The 25,924-nt window shown below is 46.8% G+C and overlaps 1 protein-coding gene across 7 annotated transcripts in view; it reads left to right on the top strand.

The window, feature by feature from the left end:
* The first annotated feature begins 800 nt into the window (after positions 1 to 800).
* LOC140914586 (uncharacterized) overlaps positions 801 to 25,924 on the top strand; it is a 126,796-nt gene continuing 101,672 nt past the window's right edge. For 6 of the 7 annotated variants that reach the window (XR_012159904.1, XM_073352744.1, XM_073352742.1 and 3 more), the window contains exon 1: positions 802 to 1,194. Coding sequence is in view for 6 of the 7 variants with exons in the window: in XM_073352744.1 (XP_073208845.1) it covers positions 1,146 to 1,194 (49 nt within the window). In the remaining variant the exon portion in view is untranslated. Of the gene's footprint in view, positions 1,195 to 25,924 lie in introns of all 7 variants that reach the window. The other variant, XM_073352745.1, reaches the window with a different exon arrangement.

The following is a 25,924-nucleotide window of genomic DNA, read 5'->3' as shown; positions in this document are numbered from 1 at the left end:
CTGGAAAAACAACACCTAGCAACAGATCTTGTCTGGGTCTGGCCCCGGCAATTTTCATTCAGGCAAAACACCCATGGAAGGCAGTAGAGTTGCTACGATTTGACACTGGTGTAATGGCAGAATACATCCCAAAGGCTTTGAAGTCAATACAAATTTGGCCGGAGAGGGATGTGGATTGGGGCAATCTCTTAGCAAATATACAGGAGAGGCTTTGTTTGGATTGAGGTGGGTTTTAGGGTTTCCTTTCTTTGTGGTTTGTTTTGCACTGTCTTAACCTGGTTTCTGAGGCATGTACATGGACAACAGCAGGCCTGTACATATAGCTTTGGTTGGGTACAAATCACAGGGCCCTGCTCCCAGCTATGCAGTTCTCCAGGAAAGCTGTAGGTCAGCACTGTAACTGTTTGGTTATGACCTGAGCCCTTCAGCTCTGCTTGGAGTTTTATAACCATTCCAAACCATTGAGGTTTGCAGTGAACTCTCCAATCATAGCCAGTGGAACTGGAATTAATTTAGCTCTTGCTGCCTCTGCCCCTTTAATAGTGTCCTGTAGCCATGTTAAATCAAGGCAGGGATTTGTATAACTCAGGAACACACTTACTGTGGAGAAAAAAACCAAATCACATTCCATGCTTTCCCTCCCTGCTCTCCTCTTCGGAACCCACCGGAGATGTGAGTTGTTTGTTGCCCTTATGCAAGGGCTCAGGCATTTCTTTCCCGGGGGTGCTCTGGGATAGCGAAGGTATCAACCCCTCCAGGCACTGGCTTATCAGCCCGGGGAGATGGAAAGGGAGCAGCCTGTGGAATGTCAGGCCCTGCTGGCTGCGCGCCCATTTACAGTTCAGCAGCCTCGGCGAGAACAGCCCCTGGCTGCTGCTGCGGCTGCCACTCGAGTTATTTCCTCTGGGCTCAGCTGCAGCCTGCAGAGCTCTGCAAAGGGGAGGGGTTTCTTCGCTCCCTCCCTCCCTCCCGAGGGGGTTCCTGCGCCAGCCCAGCGATGGGAGTCAGGGCCAGCGTGGGGCCGGTTTAATTGAAAGCAAACCGTGGAGACTCCACGCGAGGCGAGAGCGCTGGCAGGATGCCTCGGGCTGGCGCCCCGGCTCCCAGCCGCTGCCAGTGAAGGAGCGAAGCTTCCTGCGGCCGCGATGTTCAGCTGGCACAAGAGCTTCACCCTGGGAGCTCCCTGGAGAAAAGGTGAGTCCCGGTCTGGCCCGCACCAGCCCCCGAAGGTCGGAGGAAAAGCCGATCGGGGCGCGCCCGGCTGGGGTTGTTGTGGCGGAGACAGCGGCTGTCTAGCCTAGCGACGCGGCAGAGAAAGACAGATTGGGGAGCGGGTCTGAGCGCCTGCGACCCCGCGGCTCAATTGCGCTCAGCACCTGGCCGAATTGGGTCGGAAAAGAAGCGAACTCCAGGCGTGTCCTTGAGTCAGAGAGCGGGTCCAGAGGCGCCCATCCCGCCCCAGCCGCCCCCTCCCCGCAGAGCTTGCACCAGCCCCTGGGGCCAGGGCGAACCTGGCCATTGACTGCACTGGGGGTTGGGTCAGGCTGACTGCCAGAGTCAGCACCAGCCTTTCACTCACATTTCTACAGAGTCGTGTCGTGACAAAGAGGATCCCAGCCCGCTAGTGGCTGATGACAATAAACCTTCTGGCTTCCCCATGAAACGCTGCACTGGCGGCGGCTTTGCGACTGGCTTTGGCCCAGCCTAGGTGAAGCATGGGCCGGTGCCGCAGCACCACCTGCATGACAAACATTTGCTCAGGGGTTTCCAACGCAATCGTAGGAACGTGAGCTCGTGAACCCTGGCCGGACACGAGCCGGCACTGGAGGGAAGTTTTTTTCTTTACAAAATAACTTGCCGAACAAAATTGGTGGACACCCCTTTCCCCCTCCCCAGGAAAAACCCAAAACCATTGGCCATTATAGGGCTGCGAGGGAGCAGGGGGGAGAAAGAAAAAAGCAAATGGTTGAGTTCAGACGCTTTGCAGCTCAAATTGAAATAACTTTCTGTCTCTGGAAGGGTTTTGCAACTAATGTTAAAACTAAAATGCAGTAGGTGATTAAGGTGGTTATATCACTCCAGCTGACTAAAGAACCCCCACCCCAAACAAACAGCGGCCTAGGGGGATAAAAATAAAGGACTAGAATCCAAACTGTCTTCCTCTGGATTTACGCTGGTGTAACTATATTGACTTACCACCATTTTGTGGCAATGTAACTCTGGTCCAAATCTGGCCCCAGTTACTCTACTGGGTGCCAACACTATCTATTTCTCCAGGGCGGCACTGCCTGATTGCTTGTGTGATACTTGCAGGGAATTCCAGAAGAGTCTATTCTCTCAGCCCCTCTGTTCAGTATATGTCAGGCATAATCTGGGGGAGACAGTTGTGGTACCATGACACTGCTTTAATGTCACCTTCACACAAAAAAGGTGCAGTTACCCGGATTTCACAGTGCTTTGGGACTCAGGTGAGATGGCCATGGCTGAGTCCAGGTGTGATGGATGTGGCATGGAGTTTGCCCAACATTTGTTACTGAATTTTGTTATCTTCAAGATCTACAAGTAAGATCCAGGGACAGAAATACTATTCCAGCCTCAGAGTAACAGCCGTGTTAGTCTGTATTCGCAAAAAGAAAAGGAGTACTTGTGACACCTTAGAGAATAAATTGGTTAGTCTCTAAGGTGCCACAAGTACTCCTTTTCTTATTCCAGCCTCATTTACCAGGAAACCCTGGGCTAAACCTGCATAGCTCCATTGAAATCAATAGATTGGGCAGATAGTAACTGACCTATTCCACTGATAAGGTGACACTTCTTTAGTCCCACCCATTGGGTGCTTTTCACCAGCACCAAAAGCCACCTCTTGTTAAAAATAAAGATGAAAGATAATGAAATTGTTTGAGGAAGTGGAAAAAGCAGATGTGGCTGTGGAGATAGGTTACCTGCATTTAAGTTATATGTTGTGCAAAAGCACTTGCAGGCTAGTAAGTCTAGTGTGACCTCTAGTCCCAGGCTGACTTACACTCTCTGAGAGCTGGCTCCATTCCTCTCCAACCCTAATGCAAGTTAGAACCCCAATGGGTGGTCAGGACTGCTGCTCTAATAAGCACTGGCGGATAATAGTTCCCTAGAGCAATTCTGCTAGCTAGGATTGCTGGAGCACATTGCTAGGCCACTGTACATTAGAGGTAGAGAAAGCTGTCTTGAAGAACTTCTAAAGCAAATGCTGGTGTTGCTGCTGGGAGAGAGATCCAAGTCCCACCCAGAAACCTGAAAAATGTGTGAATTGTTGCCACTTAGAGTGCTGTCTTTTTTGCTGTACCTTTTTTGCCTGGGGGTAATTTGGCCATAAACCAGATTTTCTTTCCCCAAACTATAGTGTGACCGTAACAGCAAAGTCTGCAGGAAGAGAATATTACTAATTCCCAAAGAAGTGCCACTCACCACATGGACACCAGTGCATGAGTGGGGGGAGATCCTGGGAGGAAAACAGACACCTCACACAGGGCATTGAAAGAGAAACCTGGTCAGAATTTCTGTGAGCTACAGATGGGGCCTGAGGTGTGGAGCTCACACCCAGGGTGAATTTCCCTAAGGCTTGGGGGATAGTGGTGATTTAGATTCAGTGCCCTGATTTGGGCCCCATCTCTGCCAAGAGCAGCCAAGAATTTGCTGTGTTTCTTGGAAGTTCTGTGGCAGGGCTATAAAGCCACATCTATGAGCGCAGCTTTGGAGAGAGAATGAAATCCAAACCTCTCCTTTGCTGCCTGCTGGTGTCATCTCTGCATGTCTAGTGCACCTGTCAGCAGCTAGATGCTGCTGGGTAAGAGAAAGTGAGCAAGGAACTTGGAGAGAAAAGTGAACGGGTGTGTGAGGAGCAGAGAATGACAGTGAAGGGAGGAAGGTAAAAGGCTTAAGCCAGGGATAGTCAGTTAGTTTTGATCAAGATCCAGATTTCTTGGTCAAGGTATAGTCAAGGTCCAGACTCCAGTGAAAATAATAAAAAAATAATAACAATAATGATAATAATAAGTAAATAAAAAGATTTTGGGGTCCATTCAAAAGCATCTGGAGGTCTGGATTTGGCCACAGTCCTGCTGACTCACCCTGCCTTAAGCCCTCAAACTCCTTAAAGCTGTGAAGAAAAGCGTGGACAGATCCAGCTACTCTCCAGCATACACCAGTCTCACTCTCAGTCATCATCACAACCATCCCTTTTCAAGAACAGACCCAGGGAAGCAGGCGGGGTGGCAGTAGTGATACTGGTGGTACGCCCCTCAGAAGGCAGTTTAAGACAATTTGCGGTGGTGACGTAGCTGTGTCGTCCTAGGATATTAAGAGACAAGGTGAGGAAGGTGTCCAATAGCCTCAGGCAACAATCCACTTTGTTCTCATGACAGCTGAGGGTCTGTCTCTTCTCTGCAGTAAGACACCACTCTGAGGTTCGGTCTGTACTAACTTTTACCATCTTATCACAGAATCACAGGGTTAGAAGGGACCTCAGGAGATCATCTAGTCCAACTCCCTGCTCAAAGCAGGACCAATCCCCAATTTTTGCCCCAGATCCCAAATGGCCCCCTCAAGGATTGAACTCACAACCCTGGGTTTAGCAGGCCAATGCTCAAACCACTGAGCTATCCCTCCCCTTAAACTTACCTCAGTATAACCACATTCAAACTTTTCGGTGCTTCCTTGACCTGAAGCCAAACTCCAAACGGCCCTGCCACAGGTCTAGTCCATCAGACACACAAGGCTGATTTCACTGCACAGCAAGGTTTGTGGGTAATAGGAGATGGAGTTTCAGAGTCCATTAATGGCTAACCTGCATGTTTAAGTAGAGTAACCATGACGCTGTGAGGAGGGAGTTGTAGGGTTCCTGTGACATGCCCAGTTAAGGAGACAGAACGTGTGCTTGCACTGATTTCCTATTTCTTTACCTTGAAAAGGCCCCTGCTCCCCTCTCTCATTTTATGGTGAATTCAGGAAGCTCTAGTCATACAGGACTGGAAATCAGAAAGACCTTCCAGATTGTCTAGCCCTGGCACCAAGCACAGAGTAAGAGTTTTATCTGTCCTAGTCCTTCTTGTGCTCCCTCTACCTTCCTCTGGCAATGGTGCCTCACCCACCTCTCTGGGCAGATTATTCCAGTGCCCCCCCTTCATAAGAAATTAAGAATGGCCATACTGGATCAGACCAAAGTTCCATTTAGCCCAGTATCCTGTCGTCCGACAGTGGCCAATGCCAGGTGCCCCAGAGGGAATGAACAGGTAATCATCAAGTGATCCATCCCCTGTTGCCCATTTTCAGCTTCTGGCAAACAGAGGTTAGGGACACCATCCCTACCCATCCTGGCTAAGAGCCATTGATGGACCTATCCTCCATGAATTTATCTAGTGCTTTTTTGAACCCTGTTATAGTCTTGGCCTTCACAATATCCTCTGGCAAGGAGTTCCCCAGGTTGACTGTATGTTGTGTGAAAAAATACTTCCTTTTGTTTGTTTTAAACCTGCTACCTATTCATTTCATTGGGTGACCCCTAGTTCTTGTGTTATGAGAAGGAGTTAATAACACTTCCTTATTTACTTTCTCCACGCCAGTCATGATTTTATAGACCTTTATCATATCCCCCCTTAGTCGTCTCTTTTCCAAGCTGAAGAGTCCCAGTCTTATTAATCTCGCCTCATATGGCAGCTGTTCCATGCTCCTAATCATTTTAGTTGCCCTTTTCCAATTCCAGTATATCTTTTTTGAGATGGGGTGACCACATCTGTATGCAGTATTCAAGATGTGGGCGTACCATGGATTTCTATGGAGACAAGATGAAATTTTCTGTCTTATTATCTATCCCTTTTTTAATCATTCCCAACATTCTGTTCACTTTTTTGACTGCTGCTGCACATTGAGTGGATGTTTTCAGAGAACTATCCACAACGACTCCAAGATCTCTTTCTTGAGTGATAAAAGTTCATTTAGACCCCATCATTTTATATGTATAGTTAGGATTACGTTTTCCAATGTGCATTACTTTGCATTGTGCATCACAATCCCTGTCCCCACCCCCAGTCCATTCTACCCATTTCCTTTGTTTAAATTAGCAAACCCTCCCCAGTGGAAATTCCACTAGGCTCCATGGTTGGAGAGGTCTGTGTACGTGCTTCCCACCACAGTGAATGGGAAGAAAGGAATTTTTGTGACTGGCTGGTTGGCTGAGCCCCTGGTTGAAGCTGTCATGATGCTGGCATTTCCATGTATGGGATAACAATGTGCTAGGGCACCTAGGAGTCTTTTTCATTATTATTTAGATCTAAATAAATAAATGAGTGATGGGCTTGATGCAGAAGTTATTGGGTGAGGTATTATGCTGGTGGTCAGATTAGATGATTGGACTAGGCCTTTCTGACTTTAAAAGCGATGACTCTATTAATCAATAAATTCGGATTTATTCCAGTAATAAATAGGATAATCTAGCTGAGCAGTGTTGGTTCCTGTGTGCACTGATGGCTTCAGCTAGAGGGTCAGTAACTCAACAGACCCATTGCCCTGCTCCAAGAAACTAGTTGGCCAGCTGAAAAACCTTAAGTGGGTTTTCCACTCAGGAAGCCATTTCCTCTTTTATCCCACTATCTATCTATGCCTATAAACTTTTCATTTCCCTTTCCCCAGTGTCACTGCCTCTCAAGTTTTTGTATACAGTGCTCACTCTCTCAGTCTCTTGTAAGCTGTACATGTTGTTAACTTAACACCTCATATGTAAAATCCCCTTATCATTTTTGTCATCCTTCACTAATTGAAATTAGGGGGGTGTTTGAATATAGAGGGGTGTTTGAATATACTGAAGGGGTGACGGTTGTCCTGATCACATAGCAGCCCCATTGCTGGTAGTGCCTCATTCTCCACTCAACTGTCGGTGTTTTATAAGACAGGCATCTGTAAAAGCTATGTAAAGGTTGAGTAGAATCCAAAAATTGCTGTTGTAGATTTGTAAGAATCAAATCTGTGTACTTTTTCAGCTGGCTTGACAAGTAGCATTTGTTCTCTTCACTTAAGGAGTCAATATTAAGTGCCTTAATTAGTCAACTTCTGAACTGAAATCCTTGCTTCTTCCAGTACATTTTCAATGGCTATCTCTCTGTTTGATCCAAGTGTAGCTTCTATTGCTGGACAAAGATCTACTACTGATGCCTGGACGGCATTGTTTAATGACCTAAGTGGTTTCAGCAGTAGACTTACGAGAGAGAATGGCAATAGTCTTCTCTGAATGTAGTAGCAAAAGTAGTCCACCAGCATTACTACTTAGATCCATCCGATCTAGGTAGATCCTTTCCAAAGCCAATAATAATGGTTGCAGTAATTTTTAAGACAACAGCCATGGGTCGTTTATGAGAAGGCCAGTGGCTTTTCCCAGTGGACTCATTTGAACTTTAAGATGTTGAGCCCTTTTAGATTCTTGCTGAAAAAAAGACTATAATGAAGAAATGACATTTATGGCTTTTAAAATGTCTTTTGAAGATTCTGCAGCTCGTACCCGTACTTGGAATAACAGAGACTTGGTGGGATAACTCACATGACTGGAGTACTGTCATGGATGGTTATAAACTGTTCAGGAAGGACAGGCAGGGCAGAAAAGGTGGGGGAGTAGCACTGTATGTAAGGGAGCAATATGACTGCTCAGAGCTCCGGTACGAAACTGCAGAAAAACCTGACTGTCTCTGGATTAAGTTTAGAAGTGTGAGCAACAAGAGTGATGTAGTGGTGGGAGTCTGCTATAGACCACCGGACCAGGGGGATGAGGTGGATGAAGCTTTCTTCCGGCAGCTCGCAGAAGCTACTAGATCGCACGCCCTGGTTCTCATGGGTGACTTTAATTTTCCTGATATCTGCTGGGAGAGCAATACAGCGGTGCACAGACAATCCAGGAAGTTTTTGGAAAGCGTAGGGGACAATTTCCTGGTGCAAGTGATAGAGGAGCCAACTGGGGGGGAGCTTTTCTTGACCTGCTGCTCACAAACCAGGAAGAATTAGTGGGGGAAGCAAAAGTGGATGGCAATCTGGGAGGCAGTGACCATGAGTTGGTTGAGTTCAGGATCCTGACACAGGGAAGAAAGGTAAGCAGCAGGATACGGACCCTGGACTTCAGGAAAGCAGACTTCGACTCCCTCAGGGAACCGATGGGTAGGATCCCCTGGGGGACTAACTTGAAGGGGAAAGGAGTCCAGGAGAGCTGGCTGTATTTCAAGGAATCCCTGTTGAGGTTACAGAGACAAACCATCCCGATGAGTCGAAAGAATAGTAAATATGGCAGGCGACCAGCTTGGCTTAATGGTGAAATCCTAGCGGATCTTAAACATAAAAAAGAAGCTTACAAGAAGTGGAAGGTTGGACTTATGACCAGGGAAGAGTATAAAAATATTGCTCGGGCATGTAGGAATGATATCAGGAGAGCCAAATCGCACCTGAGCTGCAGCTAGCCAGAGATGTCAAGAGTAACAAGAAGGGTTTCTTCAGGTATGTTGGCAACAAGAAGAAAGCCAAGGAATGTGTGGGCCCCTTACTGAATGAGGGAGGCAACCTAGTGACAAAGGATGTGGAAAAAGCTAATGTACTCAATGCTTTTTTTGCCTCTGTTTTCACTAATAAGGTCAGCTCCCAGACTGCTGCGCTGGGCATCACAAAATGGGGAAGAGATGGCCAGCCCTCTGTGGAGATAGAGGTGGTTAGGGACTATTTCGAAAAGCTGGACGTGCACAAGTCCATGGGGCCGGACGAGTTGCATCCGAGAGTGCTGAAGGAATTGGCGGCTGTGATTGCAGAGCCATTGGCCATTATCTTTGAAAACTCGTGGCGAACCGGGGAAGTCCCGGATGACTGGAAAAAGGCTAATGTAGTGCCAATCTTTAAAAAAGGGAAGAAGGAGGATCCTGGGAACTACAGGCCAGTCAGCCTCACCTCAGTCCCTGGAAAAATCATGGAGCAGGTCTTCAAAGAATCAATCCTGAAGCACTTGCATGAGAGGAAAGTGATCAGGAACAGCCAGCATGGATTCACCAAGGGAAGGTCATGCCTGACTAATCTAATCGCCTTTTATGATGAGATTACTGGTTCTGTGGATGAAGGGAAAGCAGTGGATGTATTGTTTCTTGACTTTAGCAAAGCTTTTGACACGGTCTCCCACAGTATTCTTGTCAGCAAGTTAAGGAAGTATGGGCTGGATGAATGCACTATAAGGTGGGTAGAAAGCTGGCTAGATTGTCGGGCTCAACGGGTAGTGATCAATGGCTCCATGTCTAGTTGGCAGCCGGTGTCAAGTGGAATGCCCCAAGGGTCGGTCCTGGGGCCGGTTTTGTTCAATATCTTCATAAATGATCTGGAGGATGGTGTGGATTGCACTCTCAGCAAATTTGCGGATGATACTAAACTGGGAGGAGTGGTAGATACGCTGGAGGGGAGGGATAGGATACAGAAGGACCTAGACAAATTGGAGGATTGGGCCAAAAGAAATCTGATGAGGTTCAATAAGGATAAGTGCAGGGTCCTGCACTTGGGACGGAAGAACCCAATGCACCGCTACAGACTAGGGACCGAATGGCTAGGCAGCAGTTCTGCGGAAAAGGACCTAGGGGTGACAGTGGACGAGAAGCTGGATATGAGTCAGCAGTGTGCCCTTGTTGCCAAGAAGGCCAATGGCATTTTGGGATGTATAAGTAGGGGCATAGCGAGCAGATCGAGGGACGTGATAGTTCCCCTCTATTCAACATTGGTGAGGCCTCATCTGGAGTACTGTGTCCAGTTTTGGGCCCCACACTTCAAGAAGGATGTGGATAAATTGGAGAGAGTCCAGCGAAGGGCAACAAAAATGATTAGGGTACTGGAACACATGAGTTATGAGGAGAGGCTGAGGGAGCTGGGATTGTTTAGCCTGCAGAAGAGAAGAATGAGGGGGGATTTGATAGCTGCTTTCAACTACCTGAAAGGGGGTTCCAAAGATGATGGCTCTAGACTGTTCTCAATGGTAGCAGATGACAGAACGAGGAGTAATGGTCTCAAGTTGCAGTGGGGGAGGTTTAGATTGGATATTAGGAAAAACTTTTTCACTAAGAGGGTGGTGAAACACTGGAATGCGTTACCTAGGGAGGTGGTAGAATCTCCTTCCTTAGAGGTTTTTAAGGTCAGGCTTGACAAAGCCCTGGCTGGGATGATTTAACTGGGAATTGGTCCTGCTTCGAGCAGGGGGTTGGACTAGATGACCTCCTGGGGTCCCTTCCAACCCTGATATTCTATGAGTACTAGATGGAATAGATGGCCTCTGCAGTGCATATAGGAGAGATTAGGGTTACACTTTTCTCTGAGCAAAGCTTGTACTCCACTGCGTTCCAGAGAGGTTGGCAACTTCATGAAATGCACAGCAGCCATCTCTTTAGGGTTCAGTCTACAAACATTTAACTCTTCTAAGACGTAGGTTGTCACAGATGCAGCTGATATGTCTTCTATAACCTGAACATCTAGAAATGCATCTACTGGCCTACCACTGACATCAAGATAACATACACAATGACTTAATACTTGATGCCCATTTACATTGGTGCATTCGTTGGCCATGTACGCAAATTTTCTGAATGCAGTGAGAGAGTTCTTCACTTTTTAAACTGCTGAGTCTTTCATTGTTGCACTATGCGCTTCTAACCAGTCAGTTGAGTTTCTCGCAGAAAGATAGTGAGCATTTGCTGGTCTTGGTCAGAACCAGTGTCCAACTTCAGGATTAACAACTGACAAGGCACTTAACAACATTGACCTCCAGTTTGTAGTATGTGGTATCTCTTGCTTAAATAGAAAGTATGATGTGACAGCCATGTTTGTTTGCATAAACTGTGTTTTGTCTCTAGAATTCTTAACAGCCTCATTAAGTACTTCTAAAATTGGCTTTGACAGTAACTGGCTTATAAAGTTTTCTGCATGTTGATGCAGTCCAAAGGTTTGGTGTTTTGCAGTCTTTTCACTGGTTTTCAGCATTGGTTTGCTGATCAGTCTGGCAAACCAAACTCCTCCACTTTTATTATATAAATCCATGGTATGCCCACATCTTGAATACTGTGTGCAGTTCTGATTGCCCCATCTCAAAAAAGATATATTGGAGTTGGAAAAGGTACACAGAGAACGGCAACTAAAATGATTAGGGGTATGGAACAGCTTCAATATGAGGAGAGATTAAAAAGACTGGGACTTTTCAGCTTGGAAAAGAGACAACTAAGAGGGGATATTATAGAGGTGGAGAAGGTGAATAAGGAAGTGTTATTTACTTATTTACTCCTTCAGATAACACAAGGATTAGGGGTCATGCAATGAAATTAATAGGCAGCAAGTTTAAAACAAACAAAAAGGAAGTACTTCTTCACACAACACACAGACAACCTGTGGAACTCGTTTCCAGAAGATGTTGTGAAGGCCAAAACTATAACAGGGTTCAAAAAAGAACTAGATAAGTTCATGGAGGATAGCTCCATTAATGGCTATTAGCAGGATGGGCAGGAATGCAATACTCCGAGTGCCCATAGCCTCTGTTTGCCAGAAGCTGGGAGTGGACAACAGGGGATGGATCACTTGATAATTGCCCTCTTCTGTTCATTCCCTTTGAAGCACCTGGCATTGGCCACTGTTAGAAGACAGGATCCTGGGCTAGATGGACCTTTGGTCTGACCCAGTATGGCCGTTCTTATGTTCTTATGTAAAAAGTAATTATAATATAATAAAAATGTTTAGTACAGAAACTCCCCAAGATAATGATCTCTCGAGATAGCGACAATGTGAGATAATGACCTTGGCAAATAATACATTTTAAAAATCTTGGCCCACTAGGAATGTATATTTATATAAGTTTCCTAGTCACAAATCTAGCATTCTAGACCTAAGTCACTAAAACATAGTCCAACAATGAAATGTTCCTTTAATATGCCTATCCTTCTCCCTCCACCCCACCCCACTCATAGTTGGTGTTCTGGGTCAGTGAAGACCCAGAGTTCAGAGGTGCTTTCACATGAGTTCATCTCCCACACTGGGAGGCGAAGGGGAGGGATGAAGGCACCTTGCTTGTTCCTCCAGCCACTCGCTGATTGCCACTCACTCTGGCCTCTTGCTCTGGCCACTGTTCATCATGCCACCATTCACTCCACTGCTCCATCGCTGATGGCCCTGTGCCATCACCTTCTGCTGCCACCTGCCACTGTGACCTTGGTGAGTCGGTCTATTGAGGTTCTACCCAGCTTTCAGTGATTTCAGCTCTCAGTGGGGGAACCTCACTGCTAGTGCAAGCTGGGCACCGACCTGATGATTATCAGTGATTTCAGCTCCAGTGGTCACTTCAAAAACAAAAGACTCTTTATGGTGCCTAATCATCTGTAATTTTAAACAAAGGATGGGGGCAGGTCAAATAGTGCCTGTGACTCTTAGGCTGAGCCCACGCCACCAAGAAAAACACCTGTCTCCACTCTCTCTCTCTCTCTCTCCCCACTATCCAAAACCCTTGAGTAGGGAGTGCAGTTCAATTGAGCATGATCAATGCTTAATTTGTAATGAAAGAGGTGCCAGGGCTCAAGCAAGTTTTTTTACTTTTATAACTGATGTGGCAAGTCCAGAGGTCCTGGGGCTATGAACACCAAGCCTAGATGTGCCAGGGCTCAGACTTGGCACAAATTAAGCACTGAAGGTGACCCCCTCAACCAGGACATGCTAAGTACAGTTTTGCTGCCCTTTACTCATACAGTAACAACATTTCATTACCCCTGCATTCAGTACTAAAGTGATTTGTAACCCAACACCAGGCAAAACTGATCTCTTGGGCAACACATCTCTGCTGGATACCAAGGCAAGATAGATAGGTTCATCTAAATACAGTCTGGTCCTGAAACCTCTCCCTCCTCCTCCCCCCCGCCCCCAGCTCATTACTTGCTGTCAGGAGAGAGCTCATTCAGACCTTGCTTACAAATCATAATTTGAAATTCTTAGGTTGGTCAACATCACAAAAAACGAATGCACCGACATTGTCATAAAAAAAACCCTGCTGTGTGAGGAAGCTAGTCTTTGTTCATACTTTTCAAACCTGTTATGCTTTTTCAAGTACAAGTATTTTATCATATACTGTACATGCTTTTAAAGTGTGTATTAATGTTTCAATTTCAATTCAAATTTCCAACCAATGACTAAACTGGCAACACTGTAAAGGTAGCTAGTTGACCACTGGAAGGCTGTTGGGGAAATTCAGGGGCAGTGTAGGGAAATCCCTGTTTCCCCCTCTAATTTATCAATGTCCATTTTACACTGAGTTTAACACTGTCCCCCCGAGTGTGTCTCTGTTGTGAACCAAGCGGCATCATTATGTCCCTGAACCTACAAGAAATAATATCTGCAATTCAGAGATCATCTTTCACCCCAAAGTGCTTTGTTACCTTTGCTGAGAGACCAACTTGTAACACTCTGAATTTCATCTGAAATTCACTCTGAATTAATCATTTAGTGAATTTCATCCTTCACCTCTGGTCCATAAATCAATCACCATCTTCTCAAAATGATTTATTCTGAATTTGAAGTTTGAGCTAATTTGACTGGACACCAGTCACATGGTATATCTCGGTTTCCTGATTAGATGAGCTAACTCTCACACTCAGGTTTCTGGTGTAAATGTTCACAATTATGAATCTGTAATTTGCGTCCTGCAAACATACTACACTATGTGGTTAAAATGCACTGTGGCAGTAAACACCATTATTAGGACAGTGGTTCTCAAACCTGCTCCCTGTCTCAGCACATACAGCAAAGGCAGTCAGAGGCAAAAAATGCCTTTTGGTTCAGAAAGGAAATGACCCTTTTAAAAAAAATTCTAGGAAATGCAAATCTCATTGTTTGGGGGCCAGGGTGGGGTGGGTGGGTGGGTGGGGGAGGGATTCCACCTTTTTTCTGATGAAAGGGCTTTTAATGAAGGGAAATGCCACCTGTGCCAAATCCTGACAGAGAAATTAAAGAAAACCTAACACATGACAGGGAACAAGAAGCTAAGGATAAGTGTTTAAAAGGAAAGGGAAATGGATGGGTGAGAGAATGGGAAATGGAAACTTTCACCTCTAGGTCATCTGCCTGAATCTAAGTCACTAGTGACTTAACATCCTCATCATCTGCAGACAGCTGTGCACAAGTGAGGCAGTGTGGCCTAGTGAAGAGCACCCTGGATGGGGACTTGGGAGACCCGGGTTCTAGTCTTAGCTCTGCCACCACTTTGCTGGATCACTTTCTCTCTTAGTATTCAGGATCCTTATTTGTAAAATGGAGATACTAATACTGAGGTCCCTTGTGAAGTAGTTTGAAATCTGCTGAGGGGGAAGCTAGGTATGATTATTATTTATTTACTGTGGTACCTGGGATGTGATCAGAGGCAGATTAAGGTTTCCTGGGGTCCTAGGCCAGAGCAAGTGGGGGGCCACTTTCTGCCTGTGGCCCAGCCCACTGCCCCTTCCTTGGGGCCTGCCCCTGTTCCACCCAGGGTCCCCCCATCCCAGCTCCACAACCCCTTTTGCTCCGTTCTCCCACCCAAACTGCAGCCCCAAGACTGGAGAAGCTCTGTCCCTGAGTTTTGACCTGGGACACAGCAGGAAGTGAGAGCTCCTCCAGTCCCAGGGCTGCAGCAGGGGTCCAGGTGTTGAGGCTTCCCCCGCTCCTTTCACTTCTGCGGGGGAGCAGGGTTGGACGCTGGGGCTTTTCCTGTCCTGCCTCTGCAGTGTTTCTGCTGGCAAGTGGGGTTGGGCATGGGGGTTTCCCCTGCCACCCCGTGGCTTCTGTCTTGAATGGGTGGGGGCTCTGGGGCTTCCCCCACCTGGGGCTTCTGCTGGGGATGGGGTCAGGGGCTGCTGGGGGGTGCTACTGGATGTGATAGATGGAGTTAAGGGGTCTTAGTAGGCAACAGCCACATCACAGGATGTGCCTTTGATGGCAGCATCAGCATCATGGCCAAGGACTGAAGCAGCCCCTCACTCCTAGGGTAGGTGCCTCCGGGAAAGGTATGAGGCATACAGTAGGACAGCACGTGGGAAGCTAGCAATGCCGTCCTTGCTCTGTAGCTAAGATGAGTGCGTCACTCTAGGGTGGTGATTATTAGTGCTATTTATTTAGTTGTATTACGGTAACACCTGCAGGGCCCGGTCAGGGATCGGGTCCCTTAGAGCGCTAGCCACTGTACACATACAAGGAAAAGCTGGTCCCTGTCCCAAAGCACTTGCATGCGGTGTAATGAGAGACAGCGGATGGACACAGCAAACAGGTGGGGTGCGCACAAGGCACAAGGGAGATGATTATGAACACAGGTCACGGCACACCAGTTGGCTACCCACTGGTGTGCTGCCACCACTGCTTATGGTACTTATCAGACTGCCCGTCGGGCACCTTTCGCCAGGGCAGAACGCACACCTATACCAAGTGGAGTGCTGAACACTCAGCTCTGTGAGACTCCGGTACTGTCATTTCTACATATATAGGATGGCAACATTTCAGGAAGAACAGAACCTTAAAGGAAGGTAAAAATATTGGGGTCCCAAAGAAGAAGTACCCAAATCAAGCTGAAGTGTATGGATTCTAATGTGGTGACCCCAGCCCTACACAGATGCCTACTCTATCCAGACATTTAAAAATAGTGGAGGGATTTTATAGTTTGTGAGATAAGCTCTGAGTTTTTGCATCAGGGGCCAAATATTGTTCTCAGCTCCCCTAGTGGAACCCCATTAGCTTTACTGGGGTTGCACTGGTGTAACTGGGCACAGAATTTGGCCTTTATTTTTTTTCCTCTAGAGACAGACTGAAGGTGTACACTTTGGATCTGGTTTATGAACACTCCCAAGTTTGTGGATTTCAATGTGGGTTCTGGCTTGGCCCAGAATAAAGTTGGAGGCCATTTGCAAGAGTTGGATCTGGATGTGGATTCTGAGTGCCTTGGTGCCAGCAGACTGGGGGTGGGAGGTGGGGAGGGAGGAGGAGGAGCAGGGTATTCAGGCCCAGGAGTCATTTCCCCCTAGGTTTGAAGAAACAAAGAAAACAGCTTGATAGTGATTGCCTACTTAGACGTGTAGGAATATCATTGTTCCTTTTCTCAGACTGCACCCAATGCACTTGGGTTTGGTTCTGCCCCAACTGTCACTAGTTATTGTTTAAGAGGGAAAAATGTGCTTGGAAAAGGAGGCTAAGGTCTTGTCTACACTATCAAGTTTTGTCGACAAAAGTGATGTCGACACATAAAAATTGGCATAATAAAAATCAGAATGTCATGTTCACACTTGCTCCCTCTGTCAGCAGAGTGTGTCCACAGTTGGGGCACTATCATTGACAGTGTGAGCAATGCACTGTGGTTACCCATCCCACAGTCCAGCTCAACACCTTCTGTCGGTAGGTGTTGAGGGAAGGTGGAGTGGTACATGGCGCATCTTGGAACCAGGCTCAATGTCCCACGCAGCATTGCTTTCTGTCCCAGCACTCCATGGGTTGTCGGCTTTCTTTTGTGGCATTTTTCAATGGCCCTTCTTTGCTGTGCACCCTGGCATCTCTGTGTGAAGGGATGGATCCAGCCCTGCTCCCCTATGCTCTGTTAACTCTCATGAAGACACTGCGGATGGCAGTGCAGTTAATCGTGACGTTCCTAACTAAAGAAGACTCCCAGGTGCCTGACATTCTGTGTGATCCGGATAGGAGCAACTTTAGATTGCTTTTGGCATTCACAGAGCAGGTGTATAGGGTGGACCGTCGCTTTTGGGCTCAGGAAACAAGCACAGAATGGTGGGATCGTATCCACATGCAGGTGTGGGATGATGAGCAGTAGCTACAGAACTTTCAGATGCGGAAAGCCACCTTGCTGCAACTGTGTGTGGAGCTCGCCCCAGCACTGCGGTGCAAGGACACCAGAATGAGAGCTGCCCTATTGATGTAGAAGCATGTGGCAATTGCTGTTTGGAAGCTAGTGACTCCAGACTGCCACTGGTTGGTCGCAAATCAATTTGGAGTTGGGAAGTAGACTGCTGGGGATGCGTTAATGAAAGTGTGCAGGGCAATTAATTGCATCCCGCTACGAAGGATTGCGTGTGAAATAGTGGATGACTTTGCAAAAATGAGTTTCCCTAACTGTGGAGGGTCAATAGATGGCACACATATTCCAATTTTGGCACCAGATCACCTTGTGACTGAGTACATCAATAGGAAGGGATACTTCTCCATGGTGTTCCAGGCGCATGTGGATGACCATGGGTGTTTTACTAACATCAACGCAGGGTGGTCTGGGAAGGTGCATGATGCACGCATCTTCAGGAACACTGGCTTATATAGAAAGCTAGAAGTGGGGACTTCCTTTCCAAACCAGAAGATTTCAGTGGGAGATGTTGAAATGCCCATAGTGATCCTGGGAGACCCTGTGTACTCCTTACAGCCATGGCTCATGAAACCTTACATGGGAAACCTGGACAGCAGTAAGGAGCAGTTCAACAACAGCCTGAGTAGGTGACAGATGACAGTGGAATACGCCTTTGGCAGATTAAAGGTGCGCTGGTGATGCCTTTATGGCAGGTTAGACCATAATGAGAATAATAATCCCATGGTCATACCTGTGTGTTGTATGTTGCATAATATTTGTGAAGCTAAGGGTGAAAGGTTTGCTCAGGGGTAGAGTGTTGAGGCAGATCTCTTGGCTGCTGATTTTCAGCAGCGAGACACCAGGGCTATCACAGGAGCCCAGAAGGGGGTAATTTGAATCAGGGAGGCTTTGAGACACCACTTTGAAAATGAGAACCAGTAATGTGTATCTCTGTGATTGGTGCTGCAATGTTACATTACATGTAGTTTTCCTAAGAAGTAATGGTGACATCTGGGGCCTTACATTCCAGTAAGCAAATGATTAAACGGCCTGTGTATGTATTGGTAGTACCGGCTATCTGAATTTGTAGGAAACAACTGAAGATGAGTTACCATTCAAAAACTTTGCTTTTATTGCACAAGAAACAACACACACACAGATGGTTTGTAGGTAAGGAGGTACCAGGGAAGGGCAGATTTTCAGAGCTATGTGTAGGTCTGTCACAAGGTACACACAGGCTTCGACCTTCTCATACCTGTGCCCTATGTTGGCCGGCCAAATAAAGAGTCCCAACACCTTCTTTAGTGCTTCACCCTTGTGTCTTTATTTATAGTGCAACTGTGTAGTCCCTTTTATTCCCCCAACAGCTATCCCCATTCAGATCCTACCCAGGGTCTCCTGGCCCGTGAGGTTCCTTGCCTTTGGTGAGGCGACAGAGCTATAAACCTCCTATCCCCTCCTAGCCTCCTGATTGAGCTTTCTCCAGGGCTTTTATAGCCCTTCCCTTCCTCAGCTCCGCTGCCACTACTTAGCTCAAGTCATTGCTGTGAGCTGCAGCTGGACTCTCTGCTGGCTGCCTGGGCCCCTGCACTTGAAAGAAAGCAGGGCTTAGCCAGCATTTTGGCAGGGCATTCAAGGGGTTTTACCTCTGCCCTGCCACAAGGTCCATTTATTATTTTGAAAGTTGTCCAAGGGGGTGGAGTGAAGGGGAAACTGAGAATTCCCAGAAAGTGGAAAGGACTGTGCGGGTGGAGTTGAGGGAGAGGCACGGAAAAGAGTTCTGAACATGGGTGGCCTGTGACCTGCTCCCCTTCTGCCCGAGACCCTGCCCCTCCCCTTCCCCCCCCAACAGGAGCCCAAATCACCCCCACTGTGGCCCCCCAACCCCAGCGCCGGATAGTCAGGGGCAGGGGGGCGAGGCCCCAGCCCCCCACAGCCTCAGTGCCCACAGCCCCTGGTCGGTGTGGCCACCATGCCCCCCAGCCCCAGTGCTCAGGCAGCCAGCCCTGGAGTGCCAGGCAGGCAGTGCAGCCCAGCACCAGCCACCCCGGCAGCCCCGAGTCCCTTCAGGAGGCATGCTGGCTGGGGGGCGGGGCTACAGTACAGAGAGCACAAGTTACACTGAGACAATACTTGCCTAGGAGCTCCCCAAGGAAAGTCATCCCTGCAAGAAGTGGTATCAGTAACTAAGTAGGTACAGACAATATTCTGTCATTATTGGTTGGATTCTCTCTAGCAGTGTCGAATCAATGCCACAGCCTCCTGGTAGAAGGCTGTGTGTGTCTGGCAAAGCCATCTCTCAGATGGGATCTGAAACCAAGACCTCTTGGCAGCTTTCACAGGGAGTGTTGATCGTGGTAGCCTGGCCAAATCCAACAGGGGTAAACATGTTCTACCACTGTTAATTTGCTTTGTAGCACTAACTGTCGGTCCTGGGGCCGGTTTTGTTCAATATCTTCATAAATGATCTGGAGGATGGTGTGGATTGCACTCTCAGCAAATTTGCAGATGATACTAAACTAGATACGCTGGAGGGCAGGGATAGGATACAGAGGGACCTAGACAAATTAGAGGATTGGGCCAAAAGAAATCTGATGAGGTTCAACAAGGATAAGTGCAGGGTCCTGCACTTAGGATGGAAGAACCCAATGCAAACCGCTACAGACTAGGGACCGAATGGCTAGGCAGCAGTTCTGCGGAAAAGGACTTAGGGGTGACAGTGGACGAGAAGCTGGATATGAGTCAACAGTGTGCCCTTGTTGCCAAGAAGGCCAATGGCATTTTGGGATGTATAAGTAGGGGCATAGCCAGCAGATCGAGGGACGTGATCATTCCCCTCTATTCAACATTGGTGAGGCCTCATCTGGAGTACTGTGTCCAGTTTTGGGCCCTGCACTACAAGAAGGATGTGGATAAACTGGAGAGAGTCCAGCGAAGGGCAACAAAAATGATTAGGGGTCTGGAACACATGACTTATGAGGAGAGGCTGAGGGAACTGGGATTGTTTAGTCTGCAGAAGAGAAGAATGAGGGGGGATTTGATAGCTGCTTTCAACTACCTGAGAGGTGGTTCCAGAGAGGATGGTTCTAGACTATTCTCAGTGGTAGAAGAGGACAGGACAAGGAGTAATGGTCTCAAGTTGCAGTGGGGGAGGTTCAGGTTGGATATTAGGAAAAACTTTTTCACTAGGAGGGTGGTGAAACACTGGAATGCGTTACCTAGGGAGGTGGTAGAATCTCCTTCCTTAGAAGTTTTTAAGGTCAGGCTTGACAAAGCCCTGGCTGGGATGATTTAATTGGGGATGATTTAATTGCTGCTTTGAGCAGGGGGTTAGACTAGATGACCTCCTGAGGTCCCTTCTAACCCTGATATTCTATGATTCTATGAACTGGAGAAGTTATGCTTCACGTCTGTGTTTAAAAACCTTTGTGCAGTGTGGTTGCTTTATTCTGTCCCAGAGGTGCATTGCTACAGAGGTAGGTAATGATCCATCTTCTCTACTTGACTTTGGAGTTGTAGTGGGCCAGATTATCAGCTGGTGTTAACTACCACAGCTCCATTGACTTCAATAGAATGATGTTAATTTACACCAGCTGAAGATCTGGCCCTTTGCTAATATTCAGACATATGAGCTGTGATTGTACCACTCTTGTAATCATTGCTTAAAAGCTCTGAGAAGCAGAAAAGTCTGCATGGCTCTCTTCACTCTTGGCAAATTGGAGTGGCTCCTTGGAAGGATGAGGTTTTCAGGCTCAGAACCATTAAGTGAAAATGAAAAAGAAATTGTTCCTTCAGAAAGGAGAAACAGGAAGATCTTGTGGTTGAGGTGCTAGCCTGAAATGCATGAGACTTGGGGTAAATTCCTGCCTCTATGGAGGGATTTCCTGTGGGACCTTGGGCATGTTACTGAGGCTATGTACACACCACAGCTTACGGCGGTATAAATTATGTTGCTCAGGGATGTGAATAAGCTATCCTCATGCATGTCGTAAGTTGCACCGTCCTAAGCGCTGGTGTGGACAGTGCTATGGTAGCAGATACCTTCTCCCGCTGATGTAGCTACTGCTGCTCACGGGGTCTGGAGTAATTACGTCAACGGAAGAGCTCTCTCTCGTCTGTGTAGAGCATCTGCACTAGCATTGCTGCAGCTGCGCCGCTGTAAGCTCTGTCCTGCAGCTATAGCCTGAGTCTCTGTCCTGCATCTGTAAAATGGGGATAGCATCCTCCTAGCTCTGAGGGGTATTGAAGGAAAATCCATTCGAGATTTTGAGGTGCTCAGGCTCAGGTTCTATGGTGACAGGAGCCCCATGAGCACCCTAGATGGTCAGATTTCATCTTCTGTATTTGTTCATTTGCTTCTGCCACCACCAGCCTGTCTACACTACACAGTGTTTTTAGAGTCATTTAACATTACGAATCAGCTCATCTGACAGCAACTTTGGTATCAAGGGAGATCTCAATTTATTATGGCGCGTCCCCATTTCCGACAAAAATGTTTGTGCGTAGGCTAGGGGGAAAGTTCAGCAAGAAATAAGGAACACATTGAAAGACCATGAGGGACTTTCCAGTGAAGCAAATCATGGCCTGATTAACAGTCAGATGCAATTCAGAAGCCTATTGGAAAGGAATGTTATTGTCCATAATTACTCTTTCTCTCTGGTGGAAAGATGATGGCTGCATAATTTGTTCTTAAAAATAAAACCCAGCACTAACTTTCCTCTCTTCCTGATTCTAACTTGGTTTTTATGTGCGGTTTCAGGTGCCATTCGGCATAGTGCTGCCATCAATTATGCCCACTATCCTTTTATTTCACATGCGATAATGGTGCAATGTCATTGGGTCAGTAAAGAGGAGGTTGTGGTTGAGAAGGTGGCATGCTTTCGACTCAGCAGTGAATCAACCTTCCCCAGCTCAGCGGTGTGAGGCACTCTGTTGCTGGAAGTGCTTTTATTTGAGTGAAATATAAAACTTAGTTCCTGATCCCTTGTGGTCAGTTACATTCTTGGGGCATTTGTGACAAGAGTAAGGGTGTTAGCTCAGCTCAGGTAGCTCCCTAGTTAAGTTTCCCCTGGAGTTTCAATAGGATATGGCATTCCTCTTGTCCTAAACCACTGTGTAGTGTTGCTGTACATTGCTGCATAGGTGCCAGGCTCCATCCCAGAGCTAGCTGCATTTCAGTGGCAAGTGAGAGAAATTCCTGTAAAGACAGGGACAAGTGGCAAAACCTCCATTGCCTTCAATGGGTATAGGTTCAGTTCCTTTGTTGATAATACCGACATCTTCATAGAGGACTAGAGTTAAGTACCCAATTTCTCCTGAATGTCAATGGGTTTTGGACCCCATACTCCCTAAAACACCTTTGAAAATCTCAGTCTGAAGTGACCGAACCTGCTACTATATATACAATATCAGATGATGTTATTAAACTGGAGCAGGGAATCCTGATGGAAGGCACATCAGTTAAACTGAAAAAAGTTTTTGTAATATCCAGCTTGGCCTTATTGAGGCCCAGTGACTCTGTTAGCAAGGAAAGCTGGAGCAATGGGACAAAGCAGCAGGAGGAGGAACAAACGAGAGCAGGGTGCTGAGACGGGTCTCTGGGTCATTCTGAGACGTGTCTATGCTACTGAACTCCCCTCCTTCTAGCTGTAGTTTTTTCTTCCCTTCCTTCCTAGTGAAGAACCATCACATCATCAGGAAATGCAGTCTGACGTGGATGATAGTTTGTGAAAAAAGGAAGGAAGAGAGTACAGGGAATGGAAGGAAATGAAACAGGATGTAAAATGTCAGGTGTATATATGTGCGGCCTGGGGTATTGTAGCCCCTCTCTGTGCTGTGTCACAGTGACCTAAACATTATATTTCAATGAGTGATGGCCCCAAGAGGCAAAGTTCAGTGACAGATGCAGGATCTGGGCTTTTGCAGAGTTCACCAGGGATTGGACCGGGGCTTTAGTTTGCATCCATCTTGGATTGAAATGGGCATTTTGGGTTGTAAAATGTTAGCTGGAAAGACACAAAAGAAATGGAGGTTCAGATCCTCAGCTGGTGCAAGTCAGCCTGGCTCCCAGGAAAGCTATGTCTATTTGCACCAGCGGGGGCCTGGTGCAGAGGGAAAGTGAAAAGTGAGCGAATTCTAGACTGTGACAAACATTTCATTTTCTCCTCCAGCCACTGTTTGCTATAGTTATCACTGTTTATTATTGGTATTGTACTACAAGGAGCCCCAGTCATGGCCCAAGATCCCATTGCTCTCGGCCCTGTACAAACACAGAATAAAAGATTGTCAGCTCTTTGGTGCAGGGACTATCTTAGTGACCTCTTCATTACACACTTGGGACCTGACTGCCTTCTCATTTACAGTGAGGTAAATCTGGAGCAAAGTGAGAGGAGAATCAAGCCCTGAATGTCACTGACTGGCATTAAGAGGTATTGTTCCCACTGTAAAACAGCAACTGGTATCAAAGGCAAATGGATATTGCCAATTGCCAGAGGCCATTCACCAAAGACACTGTGATACCCCAACACTGATTAGAAAAGCAATTTGTGATGTGTGGTCCAATGCAGTGTACATGGAAGTATCACAACCTGACCCCATGTCTGGAAACAACTTCCCTCACTTCCAAGGGCAATGTTGGGGGCTCTGATCTGAAGGTGCTCTTTATGTGGCACTGGATGCATGAACCATGGGTTTTCTGGCTTTCCCTTACCCTGTCCTCTCATGTGGGAGGAGATTACACGTTCTCCTCCACAGCCTGCGGGCCCTCACACCAATGAAAATTGCCCTAAGGCAGTGACCTATTCCCACTTGCTCAAAGATCCCTCCTTCTATTTCTATCTGGATCCTTCTGAGTATCCTCCAAGGGTTAATACTTCTGGTCTGCCATTGGAGAGGTTGGAAAACTGCCCTAGACATAGCTGGCGATCATTTACCTGTTCATGCTTCAGTGCAATGCCCAGAGAGGGTATAAAAGCATGTAAAGTTAGGATCCCTTATGTCAACAAATGGGTTTAACTGAATGTAAGGGAGCCTAAACTGGCATAGTGTTCTTCAATATATTTCCTAGCATTTGGCCTGGTCTATTTTGAAATGACTCCTGTGATGGGTTTCCAGCATGGTCCTCAGGAGACAATTCCACAATCCAATAAATCCTGCTGCTAGGATGTTCTCACTCTATGAAACATTCTCCATGAAAGCAAAGCTTCTTCATTCATATGCAAACACTGATGGTCAAGACTGCTCCCATGTCATTTCTCTTTAAATGAACTACTCTCACTTCTGGGGAGAACTTCATACCTAAACCATACAGAGAGTAGCAAGCACCCAAAGTGCATGGTTCATATTCCAAGTCACTGCCTGTTACTATGGCTATCCATACTGCAACCCAAATAGAATGCAAATTATTCATTTTAACCCAAAATACATGTGAGTGGCCAGAAGAACCAGATTTGGTTTTGCTCATTCCTGCTTTTAGGGCGTGACAAAGACAGGCGAATAGGAGGAAAAATTCTGAGTTTAAGTTAATGCTGATCTTACCTTAAATTACTTGGGCTCTTCATCATCTGCATGTGTATAATCACTAAGGGATTGTCTGATTACATGAATTTTTTTCAGGTTTCAGAGTAACAGCCGTGTTAGTCTGTATTCGCAAAAAGAAAAGGAGGACTTGTGGCACCTTAGAGACTAACCAATTTATTTGAGCATGAGCTTTCGTGAGCTACAGCTCACTTCATCGGATGCATACCGTGGAAACTGCAGAAGACATTATATACACACAGAGACCATGAAACAATACCTCCTCCCACCCCACTGTCCTGCTGGTAATAGCTTATCTAAAGTGATCATCAAGGTGGGCCATTTCCAGCACAAATCCAGGTTTTCTCACCCTCCCCCCCCCCCCCACACACACAAACTCACTCTTCTGCTGGTAATAGCCCATCCAAAGTGACAACTCTCTACACAATGTGCATGATAATCAAGGTGGGCCATTTCCTGCACAAATCCAGGTTCTCTCACCCCCTCACACCCCTCCAAAAAACACACACACAAACTCACTATCCTGCTGGTAATAGCTCATCCAAAGTGACCACTCTCCCTACAATGTGCATGATGACCAAGGTGGGCCATTTCCAGCACAAATCCAGGTTTTCTCACCCCCCCACCCCCATACACACACAAACTCACTCTCCTGCTGGTAATAGCTCATCCAAAAAGTGACCACTCTCCCTACAATGTGCATGGTAATCAAGGTGGGCCATGTCCAGCACAAATCCAGGCTTTCTCACCCCATCCCCCCCCTTTTTTTTCCCCGGGGACACACACACACACACAAACTCACTCTCCTGCTGGCAATAGCTCATCCAAACTGACCACTCTCCAAGTTTAAATCCAAGTTTAACCAGAATGTCTGGGGCGTGGGGGGGGGGGGGTAGGAAAAAACAAGGGGAAATAGGCTACCTTGCATAATGACTTAGCCACTCCCAGTCTCTATTTAAGCCTAAATTAATAGTATCCAATTTGCAAATGAATTCCAATTCAGCAGTTTCTCGCTGGAGTCTGGATTTGAAGTTTTTTGTTTTAAGATAGCGACCTTCATGTCTGTGATTGCGTGACCAGAGAGATTGAAGTGTTCTCCGACTGGTTTATGAATGTTATAATTCTTGACATCTGATTTGTGTCCATTTATTCTTTTACGTAGAGACTGTCCAGTTTGACCAATGTAAATGGCAGAGGGGCATTGCTGGCACATGATGGCATATATCACATTGGTGGATGTGCAGGTGAACGAGCCTCTGATAGTGTGGCTGATGTTATTAGGCCCTGTGATGGTGTCCCCTGAATAGATATGTGGGCACAGTTGGCAACGGGCTTTGTTGCAAGGATAAGTTCCTGGGTTAATGGTTCTGTTGTGTGGTATGTGGTTGTTGGTGAGTATTTGCTTCAGGTTGCAGGGCTGTCTGTAGGCAAGGACTGGCCTGTCTCCCAAGATTTGTGAGAGTGTTGGGTCATCCTTTAGGATAGGTTGTAGATCCTTAATAATGCGTTGGAGGGGTTTTA

This window comes from Lepidochelys kempii, chromosome 7 (assembly GCF_965140265.1).
Source record: "Lepidochelys kempii isolate rLepKem1 chromosome 7, rLepKem1.hap2, whole genome shotgun sequence".
Lineage (NCBI taxonomy): Eukaryota > Metazoa > Chordata > Testudines > Cheloniidae > Lepidochelys > Lepidochelys kempii.
The sequence above is the reverse complement of the archived record's forward strand: the minus strand, read 5'-3'. Positions and strand labels throughout refer to the sequence as shown.